Source organism: Odontomachus brunneus, unplaced genomic scaffold (assembly GCF_010583005.1).
Source record: "Odontomachus brunneus isolate Ranch 3 - 2012 unplaced genomic scaffold, Obru_v1 Obru_scaffold_027, whole genome shotgun sequence".
Classification (NCBI taxonomy): domain Eukaryota; kingdom Metazoa; phylum Arthropoda; class Insecta; order Hymenoptera; family Formicidae; genus Odontomachus; species Odontomachus brunneus.
Window position 1 is genome coordinate 1,193,610 of NW_022639477.1, and position 15,803 is coordinate 1,209,412.

General features: G+C 45.2%; 1 protein-coding gene across 5 annotated transcripts; it reads left to right on the forward strand.

Annotated features, from left to right (window-relative positions):
* Window positions 1-583: 583 nt before the first annotated feature.
* On the forward strand, window positions 584-15,797 carry LOC116842812 (integrator complex subunit 3). Of its 5 annotated transcripts, XM_032812530.1 has the most exons (15): window positions 584-941; window positions 1,162-1,371; window positions 1,552-1,705; window positions 1,777-1,877; window positions 1,985-2,178; window positions 7,714-7,867; window positions 8,788-9,386; window positions 9,457-10,018; window positions 10,144-10,339; window positions 10,713-10,851; window positions 10,932-11,480; window positions 11,568-11,661; window positions 11,756-12,123; window positions 12,441-13,014; window positions 13,710-15,797. In XM_032812530.1, the coding sequence occupies exons 1-15, from the start codon at window positions 921-923 to the stop codon at window positions 13,782-13,784; spliced, it is 3,990 nt and encodes a 1,329-aa protein (XP_032668421.1). In that variant the 5' UTR covers window positions 584-920; the 3' UTR covers window positions 13,785-15,797. The 5 variants fall into 5 exon arrangements, with proteins under 5 accessions (XP_032668421.1, XP_032668419.1, XP_032668420.1 ...); XM_032812528.1 differs by lacking the exons at window positions 584-941; window positions 1,162-1,371; window positions 1,552-1,705; window positions 1,777-1,877; window positions 1,985-2,178 and having other exon boundaries at window positions 7,390-7,867; window positions 10,686-10,851; XM_032812529.1 differs by lacking the exons at window positions 584-941; window positions 1,162-1,371; window positions 1,552-1,705; window positions 1,777-1,877; window positions 1,985-2,178 and having other exon boundaries at window positions 7,390-7,867; window positions 10,689-10,851.
* Window positions 15,798-15,803: the final 6 nt, after the last annotated feature.

The following is a 15,803-nucleotide window of genomic DNA, read 5'->3' on the forward strand; positions in this document are numbered from 1 at the left end:
GCGTTTTCTTTATCTTATTACTAGATTTAAGATCGGATAGACCCGTACAGTTTTTTACACCCTTTATTCCTAATAAAAAAAAAATGAACTCGTAGTATGACTAAAGAACGAGTCGGACGCGTCTTCTCTTTATCAAGTAGTAGAACTCAACGACGGATCAGACGTCCTCTTGTTTTATCATCATAAAAAATAGAGACAGACTCGCTTGATAAGAGTTGACAAGCAGAAAATATGCTTTACCATTTGTTTCAAAATATGGTTACTAAATTCTACGAAAGATATTTATGTGATTTTAGTTCTAAATTCGCAAATTTTACAAGATTTGTGTTATATTTTGAATTATACTCGTTGAATTTTGGCCGTCCGTTTATCATAGAGGAAAATTAATTGTTTAATATCTGTCTGTCTTTAATTTGCACAACTTAGGATCTTTAAAATTAAAAAAATTTCAACTGGTGATTAATATGAAAGAACGAGAAAGTAGTTGCGACTTAAAAATTGATCTAACATACTTCGTAGTTTAAAGTGTTTACCGTTGAACGACAAGACGGGAGACTTTTTGTTCTTCAGCACGATCGCACAGTGAACTGTATAAACTTTATCATCTTCATTGACTTAGGAGAAGCAAGAGAGAAATAGGAAAGAATCATGGACATCTATTTCATTGGTCTAACATCGCCCATCCCCAATTGTATGTCAACGTCCGCGCGCATGCACCCACCGGTCGCTGGACGTGACAGGTGTTCGTCTGCTTCTCATTGTCGATTACATGTCTAATCGAGGAAACATCGTGACGACGACTTATACGAGAATGATAAACCGCATGATCGCAGCCGAGAATGATCGTCGCAATTTCTCTCCTCGAGAAATAGAGCTCGTGTGATTTTTCTCAAACATCCTCACCGTGCAAAGTAAAAACTATGAACGCCCGGGAGGTGAAGGTGAGCTTATCGTTTATACTTGTGATTATCAGTGTTGAATTAGAGCTAGATAATATTCCGAAGGAGATTGCACGCTTATATAATGTATTTCGTATTAATTGAATTCTATCGAAACATATACAGGTTTGTCACTAACCTCTAACGTCAGAATCTGCAGTACTATATGACACATATTATATGACACGAAACTAACGAAGAACGTTTCTTTCTTTTTGCTTAGGTGGACATTTTTAAGCAGCAGGGCAACGCCTGCGTGAAAGAACAGAAATATGAGGAGGCGTTGTTTTATTACACACATGCAATCCAGCTGGATCCGCAGAATTATTCTCTCTACAGCAATAGATCCTTTGCCTTCCTGATGATGCGACAATATCACTTTGCCATGCAGGATGCCTTGATAACTATTCAATTGAAACCTGACTGGTCTAAGGTATTTGACTTCATTGTCATACAAATCATATATGTGTATATATATATATATATATGAGAAGCATGCATGTCTGAAAAATTACTAACAACTTATATCTATTTCTTCAAATTTGACTGTAAGATTTAAGATAATAGATAAAATAAAATAAGCACATTATTATAACTGTACACTTTGTTTCAGGGTTATTTCAGGAAAGGTGAAGTTGAACTGAGGACATTCCGTTTCAGCGATGCACTTCAGTCTTACAACAAAGCCCTCTCCCTGCAGCCAAGCGAGTCTAGGATTCTGGAGGCTATGAATACAGCATCCAAATTATTGATTAAAGACAGAAGAGGTACTACAAAACAGTAGTTGCAAAGCATTCATTGTGGAATTAGGACACAACGAAATTGTACTGTTTCACAGCTGATCAGCAGATCCCGTGGCTTGGAGCTGGTGTCGGTATTATTTTGGGAGTTATAGTTGTGATTGCCGATTATGTATTCACAAACAAGCCCATTTTAACGGTAATAATTCGTGTTTTATATCTTGAAATTATTGCTGGGACAATCAAGAATAGCTCCTTATAATCACGCGTGCAATATAATTCTATTGTACTCTGTTTCTTGGGCAGCATCCTCTGCTGATGGCGTTGCTGACAATGTTCATATCCATACTTGGCTTTGGCATCGCAAAAGGATTTCGCTACTTCGTGAAATGTCAAAGAAAATCCTTACTGGAGCCGCCCGTCTATTGCTTCCCCAAGCAGAAGCAAAACTTTAATAATATTGATATGGAAAAGAGCAACGAGAAGGAGAAGTATCCCAAATACAAAAGGGCCCAACCGAGACAGCGATTCCGCAACTGGAGATTGTAGTGCATCTCGATGATTTGTCGATGCGCGTGCTTGAGCACGTCGGATCGGGAGATGCAGTAGCGTTTAGTCAGGTACATAAAAATAATGCGTGACGGGCGTCTGGCTGTGAATCGCGTCATTGTCTCTCGTCGAGCGTTACCACTGTTATCTTTCTTTGTCTTGCAAAAGGAGTTTCTAAAAGCTCCATTACTTCGTATATATTACACGCTACTTTCGATTTTGCAGAAGAACGGAGAAGTGTTGAAGCGAATACTTGCCTCGACAAAAATCGAAAAATCGCTTCGAATCGATCGAAGACTGCAAAAAAAAATTGACATAACTTCGCAAAAAACGATCGTAGAGCGATGTTTTCGGATGCCATTTTAAAGCTGGAGGCTTTGTACTTTCAAACTTCGCCGAGCTTTCTTCCTGATGATGCTTCCCGCAGTGACGCCACTTCCAAGTCAGCCGCAAAAGATTGGCAGCAGAACTTCACCTTTGACAACATGTATGAGGAATTTTTCTTTTTTTCTCGACTTTGATTTCACTCGAGACAGTTTGAAGAACTTGGCAGGAAACAGAAAGAAGCTAGTCGAAACTCGTGCTGGTGATCAAGTGGTAATCGATAGTTCCTGCTTTTCTACCGGCGCGAGTTCGGATTAATCTATGCTTTTCTCTTCTTTTCTGTCAGAAGGCTTCTGCGTACTCATCGCGGCCATGTTGGATTGTGAGGTCATAGGCGAAAGATTACTTCCAAGTACAAAGACATTTGTTTGGAAGAATACTTTGGATCGTTTGAACATGCTTGTAAAATGCTCCGAGAAAATTACCCTTTTCTCTTGATAGTCAAGAAATAGCCATAAAATAAACATGGAAAAATCACGAAGAAAAGTAGATTAAAGAGGAAGGTTGCACGTCACGTTAATATTGGGACTGTTCATTGACTGTCGAGGGAAAAGGACAGAGAGTTCTCGATTTTACAGAATAAGCGATCAGAAGTTCTTTCACACAAATATCTTCTGTATTTAGAAATGGCGCGTAAGAATTTTGGATATGCATTTTCTTGCTTCTGACGTCATCAGAGTTCCGCAGCGAGTATCCAGGAGCCTTAAAGCCCCCCCTCTTTAAAATGTATTTCCGGAAATAAAGTTACAATTTTTTTCATCGATTTCTCGCAAATTGAAGTAATCCGTGCACAGTTTTCAGTGGAAATCTACGGTGTGGCGTCTTGGTCGCGGATTAAGAGATTTCCAGGTTCGATCAAAACGAGCCAACAACAATCGCGCGAAGTTCTCGAAACGAGGAACATAAGCTGACCGCTCGTTAACGATCGCACACACGTGGCCGGCAAGTTTGATTATCACACGGATCACGGATAAAGTGTGAGCGTATTTTTTCTAAAACTATCCAGATTTAGCGGGATTAGCAGCGCGTATATATCGCGCGTGTTTGACACTCCGGCCTCTTACGATTCGCTTGGATGAAACCCAGCAAGAAACGTCGTCTCTAAAGATTCGCACTCGTGATTCTTATACAACGAAGTATGTACACGCGTGTCGGGTTTAGCATTTAAGAGTAATGACGCACTTTCTCTACACCTTTTTGCACTATGCAGCATATATGTATATCGAAGGTGCGCCTAAGCGCATCGATCTAGGATTTCGATTGATATAATAATGTATTGAATCAAGTCTTCGATCGAGAGACGTCCCATCCCGTTCAGTTCTCGCAGGAAACTAACAGACTCTACTTATTATAGTTCGTGAGTTCATAGTTTATCGATTATGATTCATTGACGATTCGAATGTATCGATTATTAGTCACATACACACTCATACAAACGCGCGTATCCCCGCGACCTGTGAATCACGAGCTCTCTGTTCGCAACGTCGCATAATTATCCAATAAAGATGAAGCTACAAGACAAAACTGTGTAAACGATGTCGATACACATGATATATAAATACAACCGATTCTCGAAACGAGCGACTCCCATTCCCGTTTCCATTTTTTCGAGACGCGTTTCATTTCCGTCGAGTTATTGGAAATAAAAGGAACCGCGAAGATATGCACCGCACGACGAAGTGAGAGGAGAGGAAGGGACAGTTGCAGGAGATCTACGAAGCGGTTTTCGAGCGTTCGACATTTCCCGATTGCGACTCACTTTCGAAATCCGCCTCGAATTCTCGCCGTAGAGCGCAAATAATAAAAAGGAGAAAAAGGAGAGGGAGAGGAGATGTAACGGGGACGAAGAGCAATGTCAGAAGCAATTTGACGCACGGCGTTGTGATCCCATTTCCACTTTGATCGATATTAATTTATTTCTCGTCCGCGGAGAGAGATAATTCGCGTATCTCCGCCAAGTGGAATGCACTTTCCATTACAGCTGGTAATGGATGTAACGCGCCTCTCGCAGGATCCTCCCGAGAGCGCTTTCTACATTTTTGGGTACGTCCAGCGGCCTCCTTCCTTTTCTATCTCGCGTATGATCCTGACGGGAGATTACTCACGGGCGCTCGGACGCGCATGCGTTTCATTGACGTTCGCGGCAGGCATACTACGACTCAGCTTGGCCGGTCATTTCTCTCGGAACCTCGGGACATCGCGGTACGGCAGCTCTTCGACACGCGAGGCGAGGCTCATAATAAAAATCTCCAAGAGGGAGAGAGACAGAAAGATCCTTCGTTACGAACCGGCCACGGTTGTAGCGAGTCACGCGAATGAACGTGATGAGAAGTCAAGAGCAAAATATTGACGCAAATAAAGAGAACAAGCATGAGGAAGAGAGATCGTAGAGTCCTATCGACGAGTTTCGTATTTTCGACGTTGCGAGTCGTCGTTATTGTCGCATTTTCGTCGTCGTCGACGTGTGGCAACGTCGAACTTTCGGCGACATCCGAAAACAAACTCGCCGGAATTACGGCCGATTGCATTTCTGCAAGAACAGAATGGAAGGAAAAGGGATGCCCACGAGGGGAAAGAGAGAGAGAAAACCGTTGGGTGTTCTCCGTCTCGCTGCTGCGAAACATCGGTCAACGACGCGTGTATCTTGCGAGAGGGATTCACTTCTCTCACGCGGCCGTGTCGTACCCGAGCAAAGACGTAACGTACGATGCACGTATGTGCATACGTGACTCCACTAACAGAATTATATCACGTCTTCGGAGGCCGCACGAGAAGAGACGTGTCACGAACGAGCGAAGATGAGCGCCTTCTGAGCGAAGGAAACGCGCGGCAACAAAGGAGCCACGATCACGACGAAAAAATGATCGCGGACATTGAAGCTGCGGGAAGCGCTGAGATCACCAGCGTGTACGTGGCCATTATGTAAAAGAGCGCACGCGGCATCCGTCGTTACGCGCCCGTTACATCGTTCTCGCCTCGCGAAAAATGGCGACGAGCTCTTACAAGCGAGGCGTTTCCGGGGAGAGAGAACGCGTTTTCCGCGCGGGTACCTCGCAGCAGCTGCAAAGGAGAAGATGAGTGCTCGCGCGTCGGGATTTTCGAGCTTTCCCCGTGATCGAGGATTCATTCCGTCAACGGGATTCCCGGGAACCTGATGAGAGCTGCGTGTGAGCTACGCACTGGGCTCGCAGCGGTCTGTCGCCGCACGCTTCCGTCGTTCCCGTCAGTTCTCGGTTTTTCGACGAGATCGAGGTTCGCCTGGCGCGAGCTCGGAGAACCGAGGGCGCTGTGCCGGAAGCTCGTCCAAGTGCTCGTCGCGCTATGCCGCCGCGGAAACGCGCTCACAACGAGTAGAAACAGGAGAAAACGCGTCCGAGACGCCCTGCGATTACAGACGTCTGGTCTTGCTGGACGATCCGGTCATGTGGCGCGTGCGCGCGTACATGCGCGCTGCACGCCAGGCATGACCGGCTCCACAAGGGTGCTGAGAGCGACCCGCAATTGCTAAATTCAAGATGCTCGGCGCTTTTCTGTCCCGCAATGTTTCCCGCATGTTTCCCGTCACAATTCACGTGTGAATGCATGTAACGCAACAGAATGGGATGAATCTTTCCTCATCACCGAGTTGTGGTGAGGGACGTGTTGTTCAGTAAATTTTACATTACTTCCTCATTACGGCGAGAGTTCACTTTTGTCATTGCGATAAAGTTCAATTGGATCGGACTGTCGTGTCGATTGGACTTGCAAATCTTACGTTGCTTGCTCCGACGGTTTCACAAACGGGCGGGAGAAGCGTCGGGTCAGCGCGCGACTTTTGACGTATTTTGCAACCATGATCGCGACCACTTTTAATAATGCCTCAACTATTCCAGTGTTACGGAATTCTTAACCGCAACTATGTCGGAAACCGCGAAAGTTCTCGCGTGCGCGCGCGCTTCATTACAACGTTCTAACGTACTTATTAATAACGCGTGATGAACGAAGGACGAAGTTCACGTACTCGCCGCAATAATTGCACAAAGCTCGCGCGCTACAGCGCAAGCGAAGAGGCAAAACGCAATTCACCATGAAGACACCTTCCGTTATCCGCTCCATTGTCCGTCCGGCAACGGATTAACCGGTAAAAAATTCTTAGAGCGAAAAAGTTACGCGCGCAAAAGAGAGAGAGAAAAGGGGGAAAAAGAGAACAAAGTATAAGACCTACGAGCCCTCTCAGGGAGACACTAAACTCCTCGACACTTCCCATCGCTTCTCGTGGTTCCCATTCCACTCGTTCCCATCACACGATGCACAACGCATGAAAACATGAGCCGTGAGCGCGCTCGCGGAATCGGCTAGATAAGATTAACGCGGTCGTTTGAAAGTCGTCAAGGAGATCATAAATACGCGAAACGACATATTAATGAATTATTTTGCACCACAATTAGACGCGCTGAATAAAACAAGAACGATGAATACCTCCCACCCGTCGGACCGTTACTTATTGAATGTCGCGGGGCCAATTGGGAGCGCCCGTGGCGTGTCACGTGTCGTGCGTCGACCGCGACTTAAGCCCGTGTGATTCTCAACGGCCGCCGTCGAGCTGGTCCGAATGTTCTCTTGGCCCAAAGCACCCCTCGACAAAACGGCCCTGTCCGATGAACGCACTACTTTTCTGCTGCATCCCCACCGAGTGTATCGAATGTACGGGCTAGCGAGCGTCGATTGGCCACGGCGACGATCTCCGGGTGGGGACACCGCGTCACGAAACGAGGCCCTCTCAGCGCTGGGCGGTTGTATCAATGCGCAATCGCATCGGAACGGTACACGGAGTCAGGGAGTTCCGTGGCGAGGCGAGGAATAAACAGAAGTGGATAGTCCGCGCACAGCACAGACAGTGGCGAAGAACGGGCGGCAGAGGGAGCGAGCAGCCGGGCGAGCGAGAGAGAAAGAGAGCGAGCTGACGGAGTGGGAGGGAGCGAGAAAGAGGGAGCGAGTGAGCGCGAGCGAGACGGACGGCGCGAACGGGACGATCGAGAGAGAGTAGGAGGCAGAAAGAGATAGAACGAACGAGCAGGCCAGCGAGACGATCACGATGCACGGAGGCGAGCACAAGCGGCCAGGGGCACAGGGCTGAGGGCTGAGGGCTCGACGGGGCCTCGTATAGCGTTCACGGGCCGGCTGCAGCGCAGCCAGCGAGCGATGGAGCAGCCGAAGACTCCCGCGTCACGGCTACTCAACACGAGCTGCATCGAGAACAAGGACGACCTGGAGGAGGTAACATAAATATTTGAAATAGTCACTGGATACGTATCGGGTGCGAGAGCCTCCGCCATTGTTGCGACGGTCGCGCACGACGTTGACCGCGTGGCGCTACTTGTGAATACGCACGTTCGACCGCCAGATTCAAAGGCGACAACACCTGGCAACGATAGTCTTTTCTCGCGTTCTATCCGCCTCACCTCTTTCCATTTGCGTTTCTCGCATTTTCATGTAGATGAGAAAAGCGCATCACTTTAACGTTTAACGTACTCGCTGTCAAAGTTTATTTTGATGTAAACTTCCTTACGGACCAGCTCGAATTTTTCTTCACACAAAAATATAAAACACACTCGGCTTGATCATGTGCACGTAGAAAATAAATTTTGCTCTGTCATATGTGACGCATCGATCTCTCACGAGAAACTAATGTCACTCGCGCGCGTGGTAACGCATTAATTAGATGACGCGTAGTTCACTTTTCTTAATTTTCTCGTTCTTTAGCTCGACGAATAATCTTTTATTCGTCCATTTTTCGCAATCTCGGAGAACGTTCAGCAAAGGAACGTTGAAAGATACGTATTAGATCTGGCAGGCAATCATAAATCTTTTTCTTTGGGTAAACTTGTGAAAAATGAACTTTTCCATATGCTTTCAAGATAAAACATTTTCACTTTTCATAATTTCATATGCTAGAGAAAAAGATTTATGATCGACCAACTGTTCTGCTTTGAAGAACTTCCTGAAATGTGGTACACTTGTGCAATAAGTTAAAGTGAAGCAAAATACATTTGTTTCACCCTAACTTATTGCACTAGTGGTACATTAGTCCAGGAAGTTTCTCGAAAAAGAACAGACTTATCATTCCTTTTTATTGTTTTTTCTTCCTTTATCACTTCATGGAGTTTGTGGCATTAAGTAATACAATGTGTTTTTAGAAGTTTGAGAGATGCTACTCTGTACTGCAAAATTTGACCACGGGACTGTCGGAGAAGGAGGCCCACGACACGCTGAACAATGCAGTATGCAAGGACAAGACACACGAGGAGGTTTCCTTGGGCTTATTGGTGGTGATCTTGACCGATCCGCAGAATGCTGCGAAGAGTTACAGGGACTTGACACTAATCACCCGAGATGGCCTCAGCATTGTGCTGATCCACCTCAATCAATTAGTACTGGAGAGATACTTGAGGTTGAACGACGTCACGAGGAGTCAGCTGTTGTGGTTGCTGCGGGAAATGATAAGGACTAGTGTAACCAATGTGGATACCCTTTGTTTGAGTTTATTGAGGCATGCAGCGGGTGGAGATATCTCACCTAGGAACTTGTTCCTAGTTGACGCCCTTTTAGATATTTTTCAAGAGAATCGGTCGTGGCTGGACAAATTCCCGTTTGTGGTCGCGTCGGTTGTGTACACGTATTTGCGGTTAATAGAAGATCACAACGCGCCCCACCTGGCCGGTTTGCGGCAAAAGGAAGTGACCTTTACGGTGACTCTGATAAGGGAACGAATGGTGGACTGCTTAGCCATCGGAAGGTACACACTCTCGACCCGTGAGACTCTAGCTGGATGAGAACTAATCGTATGTATCTTCTTTTCTTTGTAGAGACTTTGTGCGTTTGCTGCAAAATGTGGCCAGACTACCGGAATTCGAGGCGTTGTGGAAGGACGTTCTACAAAATCCAAAGTGTCTCTGTCCGAATTTCAACGGGATACTACAGCTTCTACAGACGAGAACTTCTAGGAGATTTCTGCAGTCGCGGCTGACGCCGGACATGGAGAGGAAACTTGTGTTCCTCACGAGTCAAGTCCGCTTTGGCAATCACAAGCGTTATCAGGACTGGTTTCAACGGCAGTATCTAGCTACGCCCGAATCTCAATCGTTACGATGTGATCTCATTCGTTTCATCGTCGGGGTCATACATCCGACGAACGAGCTGCTATGCTCCGATATCATACCACGATGGGCGGTGATAGGCTGGCTGTTCACTACGTGCACCTCCACCGTGGCGGCCAGCAACGCGAAACTGGCTCTGTTCTACGACTGGTTGTTCTTCGAGCCCGACAAGGACAACATCATGAACATCGAGCCAGCGATCCTTGTCATGCACAACTCGATGAGGTCTCATCCACCTGTCACTGCCACACTTCTAGATTTTTTATGCAGGGTACGTTGTATATTTCACGACGACACTTTCGTTCTTCCGCGAGACTCTGCTGTGAATCGTTGCCAGACTCGACTGCGAATTGTCGCGAGACTCCACTACATTTCTAAATCTCAATCTGTTTGCAGATAATATCGAACTTTTATCCTCCGCTAACGGACAAAGTGAGAAACGGGATATTTTCATCACTACGACAAATTTTAGAAAAACGCGTCTTACCTAGCCTGTATCCGCTATTCGATAGCCCGAAACTCGATCGAGAACTGAGAAGCAAAATACGGGAGACGTTCAAAGAGTTTTGTCTGCCACCAAACGCGGATCCTGGTAAAGTCATTATAACCGCATGTATCCCTTCTGTCTTTTTCTCTCTCTTTCTTTTTTCTGCTCACACAGTCACGCTTGCTGCATGATACGTGTCCGCTATGCACATTAAAATGTCTACTGTTCAAGATAAGCAGAGTTAATGCTTCTTTTGCCGCCACGCTTATCGTTGTTAAACACAAAGTAGTAAAGAAACGTGATGTTATGGTGTATATGCTCTATCACGAATTAACAAATCGAGGGAGATTTAATCTTTCCTGAATTACTTTTCGTTACAAATATGACAATTCACCATTTCAGCTTTCAGCACATCGCTTACTAACTTTGGTTTTTACATCCTTTTCTTAAGCAGGTAATAAGGTTCCGATATATTCAGGTAAAATGGAAGAGCTTAACAAGGAGCACAATCCAGGGGCTGTAATAGAGAACACCGCGAATTCTACCGTGGAGAATAATCATGTAACACAAGATCCGGAGCCAGCATTCAGTGACGAGGAGGAGGACTCTCCTCTAAGGTTGTTCATTCATAATTCTCAGCACGCTTTGAGTTTCGTGTTGGAATAAAATTAACTTAATGAATTTTACGGTATTTCAGAATAGTGACAAAGGTAGAGGACGAGGAAGACGAGGAAGACATGCCGTTATCCGCGATAAAACTGAAAAACGAGCAGAAAAACGCAAACTGCATCGCGAAGAAAGAGGATATTACGTCGCAATTAAATCTCATATTAGAACCGGAAGAATTGAAAACCAGTATCGAGACTATGCACACGGAGACGGATAACGAGGCGAAATGCCAAGCGATGGAGAGGATAGTACAAATGGTCGTGGAGGACGAGATAGACGTCGAGACAATACCCACGTTGGCGTCTTGCCTGTCGAGCATTCTCTCGCCGCAGATTACGCCGCGGATCTTCCCGTCGGACAATATGAACGAGGAAACGCTGACCGACAGTATAAGTACGCCGCTGTTCGTCATGTTCCGAAACCAATTTCAATTGTGCAAAGAAGAGGACAACCGGCGAAAGCTCTTGGCCAGAGTGTTGGCGGAGATGCAGTCGCTCCAACCGAGAATAGGTTACCTTCTCCTCTATTTCCTCAAGGTCTGGGGCAGGGAGGAAGAGAAGCGGGAAGGCGAGCCGAGGTTGGTCCTAGGCAAAAACACGAGATACCAAAGTGAGAAAATAAGAGGGAGAAAGCGTAACTCGAGCCTTACGTCGTTTGATTTCAGCAACATGTTGAACGACGTCAAGGCGTCAGTGTACAAGGATTTTTGCGCGCAGAGAGAGAAAAAGCTGGACGTGTGTTTGGTGTCGGATCTGAAGGTACGTGACTTCAACATTCTTACCATCTGAATAAGTGAGAGATGTACGCAACGTGTTCGAAGACAGCCTGTTGATATATAATTTATCTCCACAGCTCTGTCACGAAGATAACATATGTATGTTGTGCTACCTGGTGCCGGACGTATACATGGGATTTCAAAACGTCGCTCTCGGCAATGCGCAGCTGCTGCATCTGGTCGTGTCTACCGTGGATCCGCGCCAGCTACAGGATCTGATCTGCCAGATAATGCAGGGTCACCTGAAAATGCTGAAGAAGGAGTCGTTCACGTCGCTGCTAACGGCTAGTTTAAACTGGGACAGCTTCGAGCAATTTTGCTTCTGGCAGCTCATATTCGCGCACGATTTTCCTGTTGATTACGTACTGCCGATACTGTCGAAGCTACAGTTTCACAATCACGCAGAGGCACTTACATCAATCTTGTTCATGCTGAAGCAAGAGAAGTGAGTAACGAAGCTAAATTGTTTTACATTCCTGCGTTCAATCTATTGGATCAGTTAAAAAGTCTAGTTCGATTTTTCGTTAAATTTAATTCTCACTTTTGATTCTCACCTTGAATGAAAACAAACAACTTGTTGATCAATCAAGTAGCCATCGTCGTCACGATTCTTTGCCAACATTTTTAGCAGCATTCGTACATCTTTATCACGAAGAATGGTCGGTTTATCGTCAAAGGCGGGAAATTGTACCGAACCTTTTGATCGATCTGATACAATTGTTTGGATTCGACGTATTGACTTTTCTATCGTTAATTTTACAGACCGACATTGGATCTCCTACGACAGTTGCTCGCTCGACAAAGCATGGACGGCGACATGTTCGTCGTAGCCGTGCTGCGTTACTGGTGTCGCGATTACGAGGAGAAGCTCGGTGAGCTGCTCGCGAATCTTCTCAGCACCCGCTATCCCGCCACTAGTCCCAACAAACGGAAACGTTCCGGTGGCAAACAAAACCAGCAATCTGGCCCACCCACCGGCGAGCAAGTGCTTGGCCATCTGGACCAATTGCGTCAGCATTGCTCTTCATCCGCGCAGTTGCAGCTGTATCATTCAGAGGGTATGCAACGTGCGCTACAACAGGCGCAAGCGGCAAGCAGCGACTCGCTGAGGAAGAGCTACGGTGATTTGTTTGCGTTGGCGGAAGTCAACGAGGAAAATGAACCGCCACCACCACCGGCCAGTAGTTCCGCGAGAAAGCACACTACGGCTTCCTCTGGAGGCGGCGGAGGCGGCGGTAAGGGAGGTCATAGGAAAACCGGCGCTAACACGAGGGAAAGGTCCAACGCGAAAAGACCACTTCCGCGCTACCACGTTGACACTACCTCTAGCAGCGAGGTGAGCACTCTAACCAAGACCGATATTCATAGTTTGTTATTATTCGAACTAATCATCGTGACTTTGAGTTTCCGATTACTCGACGATCTGTACTTTTTTTCATACAAGCAATTGATCGAAAATAATCAAATAATCTTTTTTAGCCAGACTTTTTGGCAGACTTTTAAAGCCATATTAGATCATTTTTTATAGGAAGTCATTATTTCTTATAAGAAATTACATAATAACTATAATATTTCTAGAAGGATGTAATATGCGTTATGTGCTCTAGATAGATATCTAGATGTATTAACTCTTCTGTCAATGCACGAGTATTCAGTATTCATTTCGAATTGCGGACAAGCAGTTGATGAATGCGTAGAAACATGTACCGTCGCGGAGCAGACATACAAAAGGTCTTTGTTATTCTGAGACTTTAGAGTACAATAGAAAAGAATGTTCGCAACTTGGCAGCTGCTATAATGACGTTTCCATCGTGTCATATGCTGAAATATCCGGTTACCCGATGCGTTGATGGAAAAACGAAAAATATATTGACAAAAGGGTTAAAGGCTATTATGCTGATCTATGTACATATCCGTAGTTAGTTGTACTCCTCCGACTAGAGATTGTAAACAGTGTATAATCATAAATACTAGTCTGAGTAAAAAAGTACATTACAACATGCTAAACACCGTTCCTTTCGACACTTGCAGGAGGAGGAGATCGTGAACCCAAAGCAAGCAAAGAAAAGAAAAAAGATTAATCCAGTGGGCTCGGACAGCGACTGACCACCCAGTGTCTTCACATGTCACATGGACCACGTCACGTGTGTGCAGCAAGTTAACATACTAGCCTTAAGGATAGTAAGATAATATAATACACAAGATAGTTCTATCTAGCGCGACTTGTAAATATTAATGTACGTGTCAAGGGCGCAATAGCGCCACGTTGATGGAGGATCTTCAATGTGTGTTTCGTAAAGTCGGAAGCTACAGCAAAATTGCCAGACTCTGATTGTTGTTAAATCGTTTTATTAGGGAAAAAAGATGTGATCGCTGTGAATAATGTTAAGAATTGTCCTCGAGCGCGTTTCTATCATGATTGCTGATCGTTCCGGTGAATTCTCTCGTTATGACATACGACGGTCGAGCGGCCTTTCATCTCTTGGAGTCCTGGAAATATTCGCGATTGTCAGGCTGCCGCGGCGTCTGTTGAACGGAGCTCCTTACTGAAAAGCGACGTCAATCGCGCGTCCCTAAATCACTAGACGATTGCTTTTTTCTGCAAAATATGAAAGCGGAAGACAGAATCTGGCAACATTGCAAAACAATACAACAAAACACAATACATCCTTTTGCACTTTACTACTTGTTTTTTTTTTCTCGACGGCTTCTCGATGGATTCTCGTTCGTTCCGTTCTTCGCAATATTTTTCCCCTCAGAGTAATCGCATGCGAGCGGACATATCCCGTTGCCATAACTCTCAAACGGAAATTCGTATTTGAATTATTAGTTTCTTTACTTTTTCAAAATTAGGAGCCTTTCGCCGGAACGACGAGACACGACTCTCGCAAGCCGTGATCCGAATTCCGGCGAGAAGCGTACAGTTTTACGACCTGAATGTATTCAGTAAAAAGCACAATTATTCTCGAGGACGCAGGGATATCTTTTTTTATAAATGTTCTGCATGACTGAAGGTTGTTGGCTTTAATGTAACCGATGCAATTCAGATCGGACAGTTTTCCCCCTCGAATAAATTACCTTCTTTTGTTATGAATTTTACTAGAGCGATTTAACGATTCGTTGTGATTGTGAAACGCGACGTAATACGATTTGTATTGTATTTTTCTATGTGAGCTTTTTACATCTCTTATATTTGTAGATATATAGGTAGATAGATAAATATGAAGAGAAAGAGTGAATTCATTCGCAGAAATCATGATGTACCGATCGGCGTGTAACATCGGATTCATCATTGTACAAGTACGCGATCTTAATGATATCCAATTGGTTTTCCCGCGCGTCATGCCACACGTGTTTTTCTCTGAGAGATCTCGGAGGACAGTCGAACGCACCTTCCGCGAGAGAAAAAGCGAGAAAACAGAAAGAGAACGGAAAGAAGTACGGTCTTGCCGAGCGTTTTAGCAAAACCCACGCCCGCCCCGAAGGCAAGACGTCACCTATCACCACTTCAAACCATCAAATGTACATTTCTTGTAAAATTGGTTATTCTAAAAGTAAGTTGCATTATGTATTTTCTAGATTGTATATATATATACACACACACACGTGATTCTCGAAAATGGTGTAAAAGTATGTGTAGTGCGTGTGTATGCGTGTGTTGTATGTATGTGTGTGCTTGCGCGCGCGTATTAGTATGTGTGAGGAGGTGAGAAAGAAAGAAAGAAAGAAAGAAACATATTTACGTTACATGCGCGGTGTGCGCGGCCGGGTTTGAGAATTCCGAACACTTTCCGTTTTCACGAACTTTATATAACTCAGCACCCTCCAGACCCCGCGCCCTTCTTCTCTCACTTCCCTCGATCTTATCTTAGAACTATGAGAGTGCGAAATCGTGTCGATGTTCGAATAAAAATATGAGAGAAGTGCACTAGAGAGAACATGCCGAACGTTCGTATGTACGGATAGTTTGTATGAAGGACGGATGCATGTAATATCCATTTGTAATGCTGCGTGATAACGGCATTACTGGAGTTTTCTACTTGTACATAAATAACGGCGATATACGTTGGAGAAAGAGGGCGAGAGAAAGAGAGAGAGAGAGAGAGGGGGGGGGGGGGAATTTAA